The sequence below is a fragment of the Clarias gariepinus genome, chromosome 3, assembly GCF_024256425.1.
Source record: "Clarias gariepinus isolate MV-2021 ecotype Netherlands chromosome 3, CGAR_prim_01v2, whole genome shotgun sequence".
NCBI classification, from domain to species: Eukaryota; Metazoa; Chordata; class Actinopteri; order Siluriformes; family Clariidae; genus Clarias; species Clarias gariepinus.
Window position 1 is genome coordinate 42,735,520 of NC_071102.1, and position 19,318 is coordinate 42,754,837.

Consider the following 19,318-nt stretch of genomic DNA (forward strand, 5'->3'; position numbering starts at 1 on the left):
GACATTCGCAGGTCATTCACGTCTCTCTCAGTGGCAGTGCTGTTGGCTGCATGCGCCGCTTCTCTCTTACACTGACTGACCGGAGGAAAGGTGAGTGAAGCATTCTTACATCCTGCAAGTAATGGCGCTTTTCCACTGCATAGTACGGCACGGCACGGTTCAGTACAGCTCACTTTTGGGGGGCTTTCCACTGGGAACAGTACCTGGTACCTGGTCCTTTTTTTAGTACCACCTCAGCCAAGGTTCCAAGCACGCCGAACCGTTACCAAAACGTGACGTGTAAACTCTGCTGGTCACTGATTGGCCGGAAAAAATCGTCATTACTGCGTCACTGAACTTGCGACACGAGACACAACAGACCCACTAGTATACCCACTAGTATTATTAGCACAGCCAGTGAAGGATCGGACGCACCTTTTTGTACTGTATTAACTAAAAAAATGGTTGTTTCATGGTCTATTGAGGAAGTACAGACGTTCCTCTCGTTGGTAGCCGAGGAGCGGATTTTTCAGGAGGTCGCTAAGCTCTTGACCGCACACGGCAGTAGAGGCGGCGCAACTTTGACACGTGAATAATCTCGGCCACTCTCAAGCGGTACTTAACTGCAGTGGAAACGCAAACTGAGTCGAACTGAGCCGTGCGGTGCCGTAACGAGCCGTGCCGAGCCGAGTCGTACCACGCAGTGGAAAAGCGACATTAGACTGCACCCCCTCACGGCCAGTCATGGAGACTCTCCCCTAGAGAAAGTACCTCAACTCTGTCCAAAAAGTCACTAGATTTTCAGCTCATCATTATTTTAAATTAAATTTCCTACAGGTGAATAAAAATTGTTAAACCTAGCGACAAAGTCACTAAATTAGCAACACTGAATAAAACACCAAACCCTGTTGATTATTTGCAGATCTGAATGTTAAGTTCGGTGCCGGTCTATGCAACAGGCAATACAGGCGGTCACCTAGGACCCAGTCTGACGGCAAGGGCCCCACACACATTATTAAAAGCATTCACATCTCACCACAATAGAACGTGACTACATAAATATGTCATTATACTCGCAACACATCGACCCAGTAAACATGATACAATACACAATAACGATCAGAAAAATTACTCACCATATTAAATAAAAAGGATTTCTCTGTATAATCAACACATGGCAAATTGCTAAAAATTATAATGAATACAAAACAACTGTATAAGTAAAAACATAAAAGACTTGAAACATACACAGAAGCACCACATACTAATTTGCATAACACCGCCTGAAATATACATAAGTTCACAATATTTTAATCTTTATTATAATATGGATTTAACTGATTTGTGTATTGCCTCACACAACGTTTGTCATGAGACATGGTCCCGATTTTACACAGTGCAGGGCTAAAATATGCTAAATATGTAGGGGCATAAATGAGGCAAGGAAGCAACTCCCTTTATTTTAAGCTCCAGTCCGCATCTTACCTTTTACTGCCTCAGTCGCCAGTCCGAGCACACCTGCTGCCACTTTTGCTCTCATCATTTCGTCAAGTTCAGTATTTCTGAGATTTTTTTTTTTTTTTGCAGTTGTCTATCGTTTGTTTACCCCGTTTGTTTTCTGCTTTACCTCGTGTATCATTTTGGATTTATTGCATGTTTGGATTAACAGTTCGGACCAGCGATTCTGGTTTTAAATTAAATAATTACAAATAAATCAACTCAGTTTCTGTAGATCATTATAGTGAATGATCTATTTGAGCTTATTTGTAATTAATGTATCCTGGTGTGTTGCACTTTAGATGTGTTGGGCTCTTCAAGAAGGGCCCCTCCCTTACCTCCTATGCTAGAGTTGTCGGTTATGTTAACTGCTAGAGTGTTGTCAATACACGTCACATTCACGTGTAAATATTGTAATATAGTGATGGGAAGTTGGAATTATTTTAGTGACTTGGTTCTTTGAATCTCGTTCATCAAAATGAACAAATCCTTGAGTCCTTTCATTCATTTTGTTTTTTTGGGGCAAAAATAAATTAAAATGTTTTCAATAAAAATACCCTAAATACGTCTGCATACACAAATTGTGGCTATAGTTCCACTTATAAAAATATTACAATGCAACCAAGGACATATTATAATAAACAGAATAAGCAGCTCACCTTACTTATCTTCCAATCTGAGTCATTCGTTCTTTTAAATTTATTGCACCGCATAGCGTCTAAGGAAGTCACGTGACAAGGGAACGAACGACTTGGGACTTGAAAACTCATTGCTGAGAATCGTTTAATACTGTTTCCTGTGTACTGCACTCGTAGCATCTATGGGAGTCACGTGTCAAAAGAACGAACACCTCGGGACTCGAAGACTTACTAGCAGAATCGTTCAATACTGTTTCCTATGTACTGCATTGCATAGCGTCTATAGTAGTCACTTGACAAAGGAACAAACGATTTGAGGCTTGAAAACTCATTGCTTGAATATTGTTCAATACTGTTTCCTGTGTACTGCGCTCATAGCATCTATGGGAGTTACGTGTCAAAAGAACAAACGACACTGGACTCGAAGACTCACTAGCAGAATCATTCAATACTGGTTCCTGTGTACTGCACTCATAGCGTCTATGGGAGTCACGTGACAAAAGAACGAACGACTCATGACCAAAAAGACTTAAGGTAACAACTTATTTTAGCTTTCTGTAAATAACATACAGAGGTTTTGCGATGCTTTGGGCATGCATGCCCAGTAGAAAATTAACGAATCACTCTCCGAGACGACTCGTTCATTTGAGTCATGTTAAAGATTCTTTAAAAAAAAATGAATCATCCATGAACGACCCATCACTACTGCAATACTCATTTATCGAACATGCAACAGCAACATGTGTCAGAATACGGCACAAACTTTTCGCCAATGAGTAAATAGTTTTTGTAGTGAACAGACTGCTTGTAAAAGTTTTTTTTCTCGTCTAAGCGTGTTCATTGAGTGGCGGTGGCGGATTGTTTTCGGAGACCCGACCCGCTCTCTTTCGAAGGGAATGTTGCTGACAACTGGCGAATCTTCGAGCAGGAGTATAACATTTTCATTGCAGCGGCCCACAACAACAAGCCTGCCAAGACAAGGGCATATATCCTCCTCAATCTAACAGGACCAGAGGCCATAAAACAAGAGCGTTCATTTGTCAATGCAGCATAGGTGTGCATGCCAGGTAAAAATAGAGCTTTTTTAACTCCCCCAGAACAAGATAAGACCTTTAAGTCATTTATCAGTGATTTCAGGATTAAAGCGAAAGCATGCCAAGTTGGAGAGTTGACAGATAAGCTAATAGGTGACAGGATAGTATATGGTATAAAAAGTGAAGTCTTAAAGAAAGCACTCTTAACAGATAGCGACTTAACTTTTACAAAAGCCATCTCAATATGTCGCATTTATGAAATGACAGAAGAAAACAATCAAACTTCGGTGATACCGCAAACGCCCACTATGTAGATGCAGTACATCTAGTTTCCAGCAGGAGATGCTAGTACACAAGGCAAAAGCCTAGAATTGAACAGAATGATTCACTCACCATTGTCAACTGCAAAAATTGTGGAAACAGTCATGTGGCAAAGAAAGAAAAAATGCCAGCGTTTGGACAGAAGTGCCACAGTTGCAAGAAAATTAATAATTTAAAAAAATGTTGCAGAACACGTTTCAGTATGCTCCAAAAAACAACAAACTTCAAAAAGACAGTACATGAATTTAAAATGGACAAGCTTCCCATCTCTGTTCATGATGACACTTCCTATGTCAATGGCATTGGATTTGATATGTGCGTTGATACTGTTAACCCTTCCATGGCCAAGCATGAAGAAGAATTTGTCACTTTGCACGTAAACAGAACTCCAAAAACTTCGGGGAGAAAGTCGACGAACACTTGGTGGAGCAAAGTGTAACATGATGTCACAAACAACCTTCAAGAAAATTGCAAAAACTGAACAACCAGTGAAGCAGGAAATTGTGCCTAACCCAGTGGCTTTTGGTGGAGGTTTAGTTACACTGCTCTGTAGCCTTGAAAGACAGAACCAATCACTCCTATTTTTCTGGGTGCATAAAGATGTTTAATCACTGCTAGGATTTTGTGCATGTTTATACATGGGGATTTTCCAAGAATACAAAGATTTGTTTACTGATGAACTTGGGGAAGTCCCAATCATTTACTCCATGACACTTGACCCAAGCGTGCAGCCTGTAGTTTGCTCTGTACATCGCATTTCACTGGCAATGCAGGACTGTGTTAAAACAAAGCTGGACAGACCGAGCCAACAGACTGGGTTTCATCCGTAATTGTAACACACAAAAAGGATGGACAAGAAATCAAACTGTGCATAAATTCTAAAGATTTCAACACTGCCTTAAAGAGACCTCATCACCCAATGCACAGTGTAGAGGAAATAGCATCCCAGATGTTGGAGGTAACTGTATTTTCTGTGCTGGATGCAAAGAACACTTTTTGGCAGATACATCTTAACCACAAATCTTCTATGATGACTATGTTCAGCACTCCATATGGGTTTCTGCGTATGCCATTTGGCATAAACTCAGCAAGCAAAGTATTTTAGCGCTCAATGGAGCAGCTGTTTTCAGGATACCCCTGTGCAATCATTGTCGATGACATCATCATCGAAGGCCGTGATTGTGCAGAACATGACATCAATTTAAAACAAGTACTTAATCGAGCACGGGAGGTCAAGCTTAAACTAATTTCTGTGCAATACAAATTCCACCTCAACCAGGTCAGATATGTAGGTTAAATTTTCACAAGCGAAGGCTAAAAGGCCGATCCTTTAAAAACAAAAGCAGTCTCTGAGATGCCAACTCCTATGTTCCCACATTGCAGCGTTCCTTGGAATGGTAAACTACCTGAGGAAGTTCATCCAAAACTTCAGTGATGTCGCTGCACCTCTAAGGAAGCTGACACACAGAAAAACTGCATGGTGCTGGTACCGGCAGCACCAACACGCATTTGATACCCTCAAAGCGTGTTTAAAAACCCCACTTTTCTTGTCATACTATAATGTAAAAAGCCAGTCACCTTAACCTGTGATGCCTCATGTTTTAGACTCGGTACTGCATGTATGCAGGATGGCAGACCGGTTGCATATGCATCTCACACACTAACAGACACAGAGACGTGATATGCAAAGATAGAAAAGGAGCTGCTGACAGTTGTATTTGTCTGCACCAAATTCAGGGATTATGTGTATGGGAAATCTACAGTTGTTGAAACAGGCAACAGGCCTCTTGTGACAATTCTAAAGAAGCCTATTTACATAGCCCCTGTATTTTTGCAGAGAATGATGCTCAGATTACAGTGCTACGACATCCTTCTGGTGTACAAGAAGGGTAAACACACACACACACACACACACACATATATATATATGTGTGTGTGTGTGTGTGTGTGTTTACCCTTCTTGTAAAACCTTCCCTATAGAGTCGAACTAGCTGTGAAAGATAAAATTGTTATAAAAGGCCACAAAACTGTCATTCCTCATTTACTACAGAGAGAATATATTAAAATAGCTCACAGAGGTCACCCTGGTCTGGATACTACCAAGCACAGAGCAAGAAGTATAATTTTCTGGCAACCCATGACAGCTGATACCATGGCAGAACTCCTCACATGCTCAGTTTGTAACAGCACAAAGCCACATCAACAAAAAGAACCGCTAAAACTATATCCAATTCCAGACTTGCTTGATCTACCTTGGCAAAGGATATGTTTGAATGGCGCGGGCAAAACTACCTGGTGCTTGTAGACATCTTCATAACATAACATTGTAATCCCAAAATTAAAAAGACATTTCTTTGTGCATGGCACACCACACACACTAATTTCTGATAACGCTAGGCAGTGTACAGTACAAGTCAACAGTTTAGAGACTTTGCCAAACAGGGGGACTTTATCCACGTCACCAGTAGTCCAGAGTTCTTGCAGACAAACGGCCTGGCAGAAAGAGCGAACTGCAGTGTCAAACAGCTGATGGAGAAATCTCACAGAGATGGGACAGACATATTCCTAAATCTCTTAAATCTGAGAAACATTTCTCATGATCCAACTTTAGGTTCACCTGCACAACGTTTGTTGTCACGACAGACATGGTCAACCATTTCCATTTACTCCAAACTGTTAGAACCAGCTCCCAAACTGCACAACTCCATACGAGAATGACCCAAAAGCGATATTATGATGCCTCAAGTTGTCCATTACAAAAGTTGGCAGATGGCCAAGTTGTCAGACTGCAAACTCCAAAAGGATATAACAGTCTTGGCATAGTAAAGAAGGTGAACAATGAGCCTTGATCTTACAAAATCCAATGCAATGAAAGAACATACAGGAGGAACCAATGACACATTCTTTTTGTTGCAGAGCCCCCTCCATCAGGGCCCACACATGAGGACATTGACATTCAAAATACCACTGCACATACATCGAACTGCACCACATTCATCACACATAAACATCCCACAGTCAGAATCTGCACCTACTGACTTGCCAAAGCACACAATACATTCGCCTACAAAAATCAGAAGTACACCTTACAGAATAGGTTCAAGTCACATTTGCAAGCCTAACCCAAGATATGAACAGTAAACTTCATTATTTGTTAATGTGTCTTAAAATTTGTTTATGTAATGGTTTAGTCACATATTGCAACAGTTATATTGATTTATGAAAAGTCATTAATATTCTTGGTTGTTGAATAAGTTAATGTCATGCAGCAAATCTGTTTATTGACAAATGTTCTTCTTTCTGTTTTAGGAGGTTTCAGCTAAAGGAAAGGGATGTAGATCATTACAGTAAATGATCTCACTGAACTTATTGTAATTAATGTATCCTGGTACGTTGCACTTTAGATGTGTTAGTCTCTTTAAGAAGGGGCTCGACCCTTCCTTCCTGCTCTCTTTTGCTAGAGTTGTCAGTCATGTTAACTGCTGGGGTGTGGTCAATAAACGTCACGTTTACATGTGGATATCGTAATACTCATTTATTTACATGTGGATATCATAATATTCATTTATCAAACCTGCAACAGTTTCTACAAGCATCCTGTATGCTTTGGCAAAGAACATTATTTAAACACAGGCAGTTGGATTTATTCACAGTACCCTGCTGAAAAAAAAACAAAAAAAACAGCATAGACCAGCATAACTGGTGACCAGCAATTATACAAGCATATATTGTGTTTTGGTGCTGGTATGCTGGTGACCAGCATTATAGTGCCATGATCCTGGTGTTGGTATTTGTTGGTGTTGTGTTTGGTAACACCAGAACACAACATATGCTGGTATAATTGATGGTCAGGCTGGTGACTTTAAGTAGGTACTTTAAGCTTTCTATATATTTGATACATCAATGTGTGTGCAGTATTCGCTGAGTTTCAGTTTATTTTAGTGATGCGTTTCGAAAAGAAAGGGTCTTATGCTACTAACCAATTTGAAGGCCTTGACCTTATAAATAAATACTGGCACACAAAGCTAAGCTTATACTGCTTCTAACTAGACCTAATGCACCCATCAAAATACATATTTCTTTCTCAGGGCTGGCTTCCTGCTAAACTGAAATACATTGTACAGCAGGAGTGAACGTGACTCTATACAGTTCATTGTTAGGTGAGAGAAATGTTGCTGGTAACCGCAGCCTTGCAGAGGTCAATGGCTTCCTCTCTGGGTTTAATACAGCATGATAGAACGTTGAACGTTTGAGGGGCCTCTGCTAAAACTTCCCTCTAGGGGCCTCTGCGCCTCTTCCTGAGTCTTCGTTGAGTTTTCATCTCTAAAAATATTTAGCTTCATGCAATACATCTCCTAAAGTAAGCTGGAACATATGACAACTTATAACATTAGCCGGTTCCACAACAAGGGTACATTTACAAATGTAGAACCTTTACAGATTCAAATGATGTATTACTCTTATGTGTATGATTAAAAATGACAGAGCATTTTAAGTTCTTTCCATGGTTACTGGAAAAATGCAAGTGGTCCCAGCGCTGGAACCCAGAACCAACCCTATGATGTTGGTGCTGCTATACTGGTGAGCAGCATTATAGTGCCATGAAGCTGGTGCTGGTATGCTGGTCGAGCTGGTAAGTAAATTAATTAATTAGTCAAGCTGTTGAACATCTATGCTAGTCTATGCTGTGTTTTTTTTTCAGTTTTAAGTAATTTAAAAATATATGAATTTATTGCCAGTGCATTTACATAAAAGGTTTATGTTGTGTTTTCTAGAACCAAGCAGATAGTTAATGAATGTAAAATAATGTGCTGGTGGCCCAGTAAAAGTAGCTATACCTTGTTGTTGAACTTATCAGCAAAGGTATGCTGGTATGCCAGCTAAACCGGCACCAGACCGTCACTACCCAGCAGGACCAATGCTGGTGGTAAGATTTCATTAGTGTAGATATGCTGGTCTTCAATCAGTTATGCTGGTTCACCAACTACACCAGCATCAGAACAACACTAACTAGTATTAACCAACATAGACCAGTATATAAATCATGCTGCCCTATGGCAGATTATTTTTTAGCAGGGATTTGGACGAGCATTTAACAGATACAATTGAGCTAATTCTTTACATCAAGTATGTGTCCAAATATGAATTAATAAGCAGGCTAGTTTCACTAAGATACACAGGAAAGATGCTATGTGTACATATGTACAGTAGGTATTATATTTATATAGGTAACCTTTCTGTTGGTACTCTAATACATTTAAGACACAGTTATGGAAAGTGAGATGCTAATGTTCCACATAAGCTCCACACACAATTTCAGGTTATCTGTGGTTACTATGACAACATTTGGATGTTAAATGAATTTAATTTGTCCGAACTGTTTTGGTTGTAACCTTTCAAATTTTTTATACTTTCTTTCAAACTTTGGAGGAGACACAAGCTGAAACTTCTGACAGTAGCACAAGACCAGCTAACAACCCAAAGAAAGAAGCAAAACCCAACCTGCAAAAGCTAGACATTGGTAATGCCTGGATGAAATCTTAAATTTAGATGGAGGAGTGCTGACTACAGATGCAGAGAAAGAAACATCAAGAGATCAAATAGGATGCAGATGATGGACAAACTGCTCAATTTAATAGTGCCATTATCTTGATTTCAGGAACACACCGTCTTGCAATGCAAGTACAAGTAAATAAGCTACATTTTATTGTTTACATTTTTCTCATATTGAACAGCTACCTTTCTGTTACAACACTTACTTAAATGATATTTTACTTGAATGATTTTTTTTTTACGAAACATTTTGCATTCTTTAATCAGTATTTTGTCTCTGTTACAAATTAAGGAGATTCACACACATCTTGGATTTTAACAGTATAAATTTATTTTTAAAAATACATTATAAATACATTACACACAAAACATATTAAACATCTCTTGATGCGTGGTAAGGTTTCAAATTTAACAGTTCCAGCACCTTAGCTAAGTTTGAAAATACCTCAATACTTTCACAAGTAAAGTGAGTACTAATGGGAAGCTAAAACTGGGTGTTATGGAAACCACACTGCTGTGGAAAGTGCACTACTTATCTTCAGTGTCTTAACCGCTAGTTTCAAGTAGAAGCTCAAAACTGCTTACAAGTCTACAAGTAAAGGACGAACAGGCTGATTACTGCAGTTAAAGTTCATTAGAAGTGTAAGATCGATTTATTTTGTATTTATAAGAATATTTTTGGTCTAAACTCTACACCTGGTGGTTCTTCAAGTGTCAGCTGTCTGAAGGCTGATTTCACCGTGTTTTTCAAAATGTGGAGAAATATTACAGTAGCAGCAATCCTCATGTTACTGACAGGTAAACTTTTCATATTTCAGCTCTTTCTAGTAACAGTTCAGGAAACCTATCATTATGTAAGTGTGTTTAGAAGTGTTTTATTTTTTATTAATTTGACAAGATTTAAGTGCAGACAAGAACATTAGTAGGATGTTCTACTGAAAGATACGTATATCAAATTGTTATATTACACTGTAAAAAATAAAAAGTACATTTTAACGTAAAAAAAATGGCAGCTGTGGTTGCCAGAATTCTACCGTAAAAAATATGGTAGCACCGTTATTGCACTGTAAAAAAAAAACAAACATAAATTTTACGGTAAAAAAAAAACGGCAGCTGCGGTTGCCAGAAGTTTACTGTAAAAAATAGGGTAGCAATAGTTTTGGTTGTACGGGATTGCACTCATTATACTGGATATTTTACAGATTTTAATTATTTTTTTACGGTTTATAACTGTCTAATTAACATGTTTATGTTGTTATAAAAACACTTTATTCCCATCAAATTCCAGGGTTTACATTGTAACAAACACGGATCATAACCATGTTTTTTACAGCTCAGAACTGTCTAATTGTCTAAAGATTTGTGAATTTTATAGAAGGGCTTTTATTACACACATGTTAAAATTGTTTATGTCCTACGTTGTAGTTTTTAAGTACACACTGCACTGGGGTGTTAAATATGTTCATGTTTTTTGTAATGGGTTTGGCACAAGGGGGGCAACAACAAACACAGACGAGGTCTTACAGAAAAGGAGTAATTTTAATTAGGAAAGGGTTAAATTAGGGAGGAAGGGAAAAAAGGGAAGAAAGGTCTGCACGTGCAGGTCTGGTAAATTTCTGGCAACCACAGCTGCAGGTTTTTTACCGTGAAATTTACAGTTTATTTTTTACAAAGCAGATATTTTTCTGGTTTTTAAACTGTATCAACAAAAGTTTTTTAGCATTTATATGGTATTTTCCTGTTAAAATTATGAACATTTTTACAGTGTACAGTATAAATGTAAAAATAATATATTAATGTTCTGAACCTTTTGTACTGTTAATTTTATAAACCAAAAGTTCATGAATTGCTATATTTAGTGAAACAGTGAAACTGTGGTCACACTCTTGCTGCTCAGTGCATGAGTCATTGTTTCATGTGTTTAATTGTACTTTTTGTGTGTGTGTGTGTGCGTGTGTGTGTGTGTGTGTGTGTGTGTGTGTGTGTGTGTGTGTGTGTGTTCCAGGGGTTCAGGCTCAGCACAGTGTAACTCTCTCCTCTCAGAGTCTCTGTGCTGTTACTGGATCTACAGTAAAAATCCCCTGTACAATTACAACACCTGATCACTCCAGTGTCACACAGAGAGAGTGGTATCGAATCCAGAGCTCTGAAGGAAAACCACAAGACCTGAAGACAGATCCACAATACTCAGGACGAGTGTCTGTAAGCACAGTGACGTCTGACTGTGAGCTGACAGTGAGGAATGTGAGAGTGAGTGACTCTGGAGTTTATAAGTTTAGATTTAAAACACGAAGAAGTGACTGGATATCAGCCTCATTTGGAGTTCATTTGACTGTTACAGGTACTGTAACACACACACACACACACACACACACACACACACACACACACACACACACACACACACACACTTTATTGTATAATATCTACGATGTATTTGTGTATATAGTATAAACAAATCTTGTGTGTAGACTTGCAGGTGAAGGTGGATCCTAACACTGTAGGACAGAGAGAAGTGAAAGTGACCTGTAGCGCCACCTGCAGTGTCAGTACAGCCCGTTTTTACTGGTACAGGAACGGCCATTACATTAGATATACCACTGATGCCTCTATTGTGCTCGACTCGACCAGTCCACATGATGAAGGCAGCTTCTCCTGTCGGGTGTATGAGAGTGAACACCGCTCTCCTGCAGTGTGTAAGTGTCAGAGTAAATCTGTCCCGCAGCATCAAACTGAAACCAGTAACTCATATTGCTCTCATTAAAACATCATGTTTTACTGATATTATTGTTTCTGTAATAATAAAAATAAATTAATAAAGTGATAGTGTAAGATATAATTTATTGTTTTTTATTCATTATTTAGTAAATATCACTTTATAATTTCACCTCATATTACATTTGAATTCATTTTCACAAAGGAATAAACACATCTGAGCTGCTTAATGCTAAGGACACATTTGTAGTAGCAGTTTAACAGTAAAATCAAATGTTAGACACAGGGACATGCAGAGATATTTAAAAGGACTGTCGGTTTTATGTGAGAAAAGAGTCAGCATTTCACTTCTCCCTTCCTGTGTGTACCTCTGTGTGTGTTTCAGGTGTACTGGGTACAGAGTGTTGGGGTGTGACTTACACTTCTGAACATGTGTGTGCTCTGAAAAACACATCAATTGATCTCTCCTGCTCTTATAAACACCCTGCAGGACTCACAGTGTTAAAATCAGTCTGGTTCATTAAAGAGCAGGCTGATGGTGAGCCTGTGGATGTGAGAGAGGATGAGGAGTATCAGGGCCGAGTGCAGTACACACAGAGCTCCCAGAATAACTGTAGTCTGAGAATCACTAACCTGACAGAGAGAGACGCTCAAACATACAGATTCAGATTCTACACTGATGATCCTAAAGATCCTAAATACACTGGAGAACCTGGAGTCTCTCTGTCTCTTACAGGTAATGTCATACAAATATAGAGATAAGATAAAATAAAGTAATTATTAAGCTAATTTATTATTTTACAGATTTGAAAGTTAAAGTATCAGACTGGAGAGACCAGTACATGACACTGAGCTGTATCACCACCTGCACTCTGTCTAACAACCCCACTTACATCTGGTACAAGAACGGACAGCGTGTGTCTGACTGTAAATCTGCCTCCTGCTCTGTAGCTGCAGTCAGTGGTGCGGTCAGTTACAGCTGTGCTGTTGAAGGCCATGACAGTCTCCTCTCTCCTCCAGTGTGTGAGTGTGTGGATTTTACTCTCCTAAGTCATTATCTACTGTACTGTGCAAAAGTACTTACTTGCACCAAAGATTAAGGTGTTACAGTATGTTTAGTAAAATTAAAGTAAATTCAGTTTTATGTATATCCTGAATGGCTTTCAACAGTGGTCAATGTCACAAAGCAGCATTAAAGAATAAAAAAAAATATGGACATGAGTTCAAAAAGTGGAAATATATAAATCATAAATATCAGATTATGTTAAGTACAAATGTTATTTATCTTTTAGTGACAAAGGATTATCATGCCTGTATTATTATATACAAAATTATTGAATATTATTTGCATGTTTGTAAAGGAGATTACAAAGTCACCAGAAGAAATTAAAAATTCCAGATGTTATACTTACACAAATCTGTATCTAACACTATTGATTATTGTCCAAGATTTCAAGAGTTTTCACACCAGACTATATTAATTTATTACGCTTTAGTTTCTTTAATGCAAAAATGTTCTTAAAACATTTTATTGCATTCTTCATGCATTATTATGGCATTAAGACAGTTGCACAGTACTGCAAGTAAAACAGCTGTTTGATTTTACTGAGCGTGACTTAGGTCTTCTGGTAACCTTCACAATTGCTCCTATCTGTTTTATGCAAAACCCAGGAGCCCACAGTAAATTTGTTTTTTTTATTTATTTTTCATCTGGAAACTAGACTGTTATGTAATATTTTCTTTTTTTACAGACATGCAAATATACTTCCATAATGTAATTCATTAATTGTTGGGGCATGTTTTAAATAGTTATGTACATAATAAACATGTATAACAATTTGTACTATAGTTAATATGGTGCCCAAGACTTTTACACAGTACTGTATATGCTGATTCAGGTGTTTTATTTTTAATCAGATTCCCCTAAAAACACCAGAGCAGTGGTTCTTTCTCCTGGAGACACAGTGGAGGGGGATTCAGTGACTCTGAGCTGTAGCAGTGATGCAAACCCTCCTGTTCTCAACTACACCTGGTTTAAGCAGAGAGCAGCTGCAGACACACTGCTGACAACAGGCCAGAATTACAGCATCAGCAACATCAGCTCCCAGCACAGAGGACTGTACTACTGCACTGCTCACAACCAGCTGGGACAGCACAACTCCACACCAACACTCCTGAATATGTTGTGTAAGTGCAGTATACACACCCTTATGTAGCTAATTCAAATTCAAATTCAAATTTTATTTGTCACATACACAAACATACACAGTACGAAATGTAGTGAAATGCATTATATATTATATATAGCTATATAAAAGGACATGTTATTAAAACAAAATTGATTGATGTTTATATAATGAAAGTTATGCCAGTCATGACCCACGATTTGTGGGCATGTTAGTAAATAAAAATTGTAATATCTTAAAATACTAATATACAGTACACTGCATTCTGATAAAAGCTGACATTTCAGAAGAGTGAAATTATTGGCCTACATTATTGACCAAACAAAGAAAACAATTTAAGAGATTTAAAGTAACTGCATTTGGGATAAGAATGTTCCAACACAGAAGTACAGTGATCCTTTAACTCTGTGGAAGGAATGTGGTTAGAAATTTATTTTTTTTTGAATGAAGATTACTTAATAATAATCAATCACATAAACAACTTCGCACAACAGTGACTGGGCTACCCCAAAAGGTCTAAGTACACACTATATAAGAGGCAATAAGGGGTTCAACAAGGCCTTCACAGCATCTCATGTTTTCATATACCCATGTATAAACACTCACTCGCATGTGCACACACGCATACATGAAAGGTATGTAACTAGGAGGAGCCTCAGCAGTCCTGCCACAGTAGGCAAGGCCTTTAACCTTCTGGAGTCTGTCTCTCTGGGGCCCTGACAAGGTTCTGACATGTCCTGACATTTGTGTATTTTTCTAACGTATAAACATTTAAGTGGCTAAACTCTGATTACACTGTATTCAGCAAAAACTGGGATACAGTAATATGTAAGCGGAATATATATACACCTTTGTATTTTGGAGAAAATAACATTTATGCATGGTTATTAAAAAAACTATTAAGTAACTGAGATAAGGCCACAAACCACATTCATAACATTTGTCCACAAGACTACTGGAGTTGTTGCTTTAAAGTGATGTGATGGTCATCCTGGTCGTTCATTCACAGATAATATATATTCATTTACATTTTCTAAGACACTTTTTGTTTAGAAAGGCCATATTATGAGAAGACATGAAGGATCATGAATAATGCTATAATTCACACCAGAGAAGACAAAGAACCAGATAATGAGCTGCATAATGAGCCTTTCAGTTAGGTATGTAAAAGAGGGAAGTGCTAAAAGAAAATTTAAGGACAAAAGAAACATTTTTTTTTGTAGTTTGTTTATAATATACAGTAGTTAACTGTCAGGCAAAAAGCTCAGACATAAAAGCTCATTCTTACACCTTATGCATTATCTACATAGTGCACAGAAAATGTCCATGATTTCAGCATAGTTGAATTAACACATGAAACATGTGGTGGTACAGGAGGCATATTTATGGCAAAACTGAGCAAAAACAGACATTCAGGGTAAAACAGTGCACAATAAAACAGAAAAAAAACAGGAACTGTAACGACGCAGGTCTCGCAAGGAGCAGAGCCATGCAAAAATACTCAGCACTATTCAGAACGGGCAGATCCACAGGCTGCTACACATACAGATCTGGCCTTTAAAAACGCACGTTTTCGGAAAAGGGATCCCACGACTTGCCGCGAGTGCACGCGGCAAGCTGTGAAAATGCCCTTCAATACCTGTAGGGGGCAGTCGTGTTTCAGTCTAAAGTATTGTGTGTCTACTGAAGCCGAAAAATGTTATGTCTCTTAGGCGCCCATTGACGGCAAGAGACAGAGCTCATAAACGTGTCAAGCTCAAACTGATATGTATTTATTCTTCATTTTCATTCAGAATTATTATTATTATTAGTAGTAGTTCTCCAAATTTACTATTATTATTATTGTAACGCACCCGCGCGTGTGCAAAAGGACTTGTGCCCCCGCGCGTGTGCAACAGGTTCACCTGCTCCTCTATGCCTACAGGTGTGTGTGCGGTGCTGCACCCGGCCTCCTCACTCTCCTGTACCGCGCTGCCCTGAGTCTGTCTGCGGGTTTTCCGCTTATTTGTCAGTTCTGTGCCGGACGTCTTCTCCCGTTTTCTCCTCGGTTTTGTTGTGTCTTTAGGTGTCTGTGGTGGTGTGTTGGTCTGTGGCTGCTGTGTTTCGGTGCAGACGTTGGGGGCGTGGTCACTGTCAGCACTGAACACTGTACCGACATCAGGTTCTGCGCTCGCACTGTGTACAGTGGTACCGGTGTTGGGTTCAGCGCCGAGCGCGGGAAGTGTCTCAGTGCTGCCGGTGTGTTCAGTACTGACCTGTTGGAGTTCTGGTGTGTTGGCGAGGCCCACCGCAGACACGGACTCCCCGGCTGCACGGCTCCGTGCGGGCAGCTCAGCCTCTTGTGACCGACGTCCCCGCACTCAAAACACCTCTGCCGTGGTGGCAAAGACGGTGTAGCTGTTGCTCTCGTCTTTAACTTTAAAGTTCACAAGTTCGCATGTTGGGGCTTCTGCACCCGAGCGGTATAGCTCTCATGGGGCCGACAAACTTCCCAAAACAGCTCCTTCATTATTGCCTCGTTTTTTATGAACGGAGGCACGTTTGATATGACCACCCTCGCCGCAGGGACAGACAGGGGGGTGACTTTAACAGCAGCGCCTCTCACACATAATCCACTCTTAGTCAGTGCGCTCGCGAGGTCAACTCTGTTCAAGAACACCACCACCCCTTTATTTTCGGCTGGATCCGAGTCCTCCAATAGATAAAATGTAAAGATATTGTAGCAGTGTGAGTATAAGTCATAAGCTATCACTGCACAGTTTGTGTAAAAGGTTTAAGCAGAGAGAGAAAAGGACCACTTTTGTGTGTGTGGAGGCATGTGTATGGGGGCACGTATGCATGAGTGGGGAGAGCGAGACCGGGGAAGTTTGTGTGTGTAAGTCAAGTCAAGTCAGGTTCTGAGTTTAAGAGGCAGGATATCGTTCCGGTTCTGTTGTTTGTTGTTTTGGTGTGACTGTGGCCAACAACAGTCAAGTTAATAAAACTGTATTGTTGTACTTGTGGTGTGGTTCCTATAGCGGTGAGCACTACAATATCATTCAAAGAGTGAGTTTAGACCGTGTATAGACTAGACTTTTATTTATATAGATTTGTTTTTTTATTATAGTTGGTTGTTTTGTTCTGCATTCGTTTTTGTTTAGTTTTTTGGTTGGTTGTTTAGTAGGTCAGGTTTTATGGTGTCCTTTGAATGTGTGATACTGTGTGATTTTTTTTTAAATTTATTCTTTGGACTATAATCAGAGCTATAGTGCTATTAGTTTGTACCAGAGCAAACATTTGACAGGTATGTATGAACATGCACAATTATCACAGGATTTCTAACATCAACACATTGTTTATTGTTGTCATAATATGTTAATAAAGGTAAAATATAATTTTGATGAATCTTTCTTTTTAGGTTTGTTTGGAAACAGTGAGTGGTTTTGTACATGATAAACATATATAACACAATTTGTACTACAGATAATATAGTGCCTAAGACTTTTGCACAGTATTTTATATCAAATGCTGATCCTGAACACACACCAGCTGATTCAAACGTTTTATTTCTTATCAGATTCCCCTAAAAACACCAGAGCAGTGGTTCTTTTCTCCGGAGACACGATGGAAGGAGGTTCAGTGACTCTGAGTTGTAGCAGTGATGCAAACCCTCCTGTTCTCACCTACTCCTGGTTTAAGCAGAGAGCAGCTGCAGACACGCTGCTGACAACAAGCCAGAATTACAACATCAGCAACATCAGCACTCAGCACAGCGGACTGTACTACTGCACTGCTCACAACCATCTGGGACAGCACAACTCCACACCAACACTCCTGGATGTGTTATGTAAGTGCAGAATACACACCCTTTTATGTAGCTGTATAAAGCACATGTTTTAACCAAGATTAATTGATGTTCACATAATGAAAGCTATGTCAGTCATGAATGACAATTTGTGAGTACTCAGGAATTGACAAACGATTCCGAAGTGGCATGAGCAAAACTCAATGACTGAGCGAGGTGCTATGGTTTGTTTACTCCTTTTATACTTCCTGGTTCGCGACCGCTTAACTTCCAAGTCCTAGTGCCGGTCGCGGACTGAGTGTGCATGACATTAGAATCCTCAACACATTATTGAACAAGAAAGGACAGTGGTAATCCATTAACTCTGTATAAGGAATGTAGTTAGAAAAAGATAATTATGCATGTTGGATGTGCATTGAAACAATATCAGAAATGATAGACCAGAGTTGATAAAAATTTACGGGATACAGATTACACCAGTGTGTGGCCACTTGTCTCAGAGACAAAGCCTTTAATTCACCCCAAGCAATATTAAAGCGAAATAAAATGATGTTGGCAGATTAAAAATTTCTACCACAGATAATATGGTGCCTTAGACTTTTGGACAGTACTGTTCATCAAATGCTCATCCTGAACACACACCAGCTGATTCAGATGTTTTATTTCTAATCAGATCACCCTAAAAACACCAGAGCAGTGATTCTTTCCTCTGGAGACACAGTGGAGGGGGATTCAGTGACTCTGAGCTGTAGCAGTGATGCAAACCCTCCTGTTCTCACCTACTCCTGGTTTAGGCAGAGAGCAGATGCAGACACACTGCTGACAACAGGCCAGAATTACAGCATCAGCAACATCAGCTACCAGCACAGAGGACTGTACTACTGCACCGCACACAACCAGCTGGGACAGCACAACTCCACACCAACACTCCTGGATGTGTTGTGTAAGTGCAGAATACACACACTTTTATGTAGCTGTATAAAGCAAATGTTTTAACCAAAATTGATTATTGTTCACATAATGAAAGCTATGCCAGTCATAAACCACAATTTGTGGGTGCATATTACTAAATAGAAAATATATAAGATATCTCAAATTACTAACATTTACTGCTTTATGGAAAAGTTGCCATTTCAGAAGGGTTAAATTATTGGTCTACATCAAATAAAGAAAATAACTAAGGAAATGTAAAGTTACTGCAATTGGGTTTAGAATCCTCAACACATTATTGAACAAGGAAGGACAGTGGTGATCAATTAACTCTGTATAAGGAATGTAGTTAGAAAAAGATAATTATGCATAGACTCTTAAACTATTGTTGAATGTGCATTGAAACAACATCAGAAATGATAGACCAGAGTTGATAAAAACTCACGGGATACAGATTACACCAGTGTGTGTCCTCTTGTTTGGGAGACAAAGCCTTTATATTACCCCAAGCAATATTAAGTCGAAATAAAATGATTACTAATTAATCATTTTTAATTGGCAGATTAAAAATTTCTACCACAGATAATATGGTGCCTTAGACTTTTGTACAGTACTGTTCATCAAATGCTGATCCTGAACACACACCAGCTGATTCAGATGTTTTATTTCTAATCAGATTCC

General features: G+C 39.0%; 1 protein-coding gene across 1 annotated transcript in view; it reads left to right on the plus strand.

Moving 5' to 3' along the window:
- Positions 1–18,703, plus strand: part of LOC128518712 (sialoadhesin-like) — a 43,134-nt gene extending 24,431 nt beyond the window's left edge. The window contains exons 6-10 of the mRNA XM_053491955.1: positions 3,879–3,892; positions 12,140–12,473; positions 12,542–12,760; positions 13,655–13,924; positions 18,381–18,703. Of these exons, the coding sequence (XP_053347930.1) occupies positions 3,879–3,892; positions 12,140–12,473; positions 12,542–12,760; positions 13,655–13,924; positions 18,381–18,703 (1,160 nt within the window). The remainder of the gene's footprint in view (positions 1–3,878; positions 3,893–12,139; positions 12,474–12,541; positions 12,761–13,654; positions 13,925–18,380) is intronic.
- The last annotated feature ends 615 nt before the right edge of the window (positions 18,704–19,318 follow it).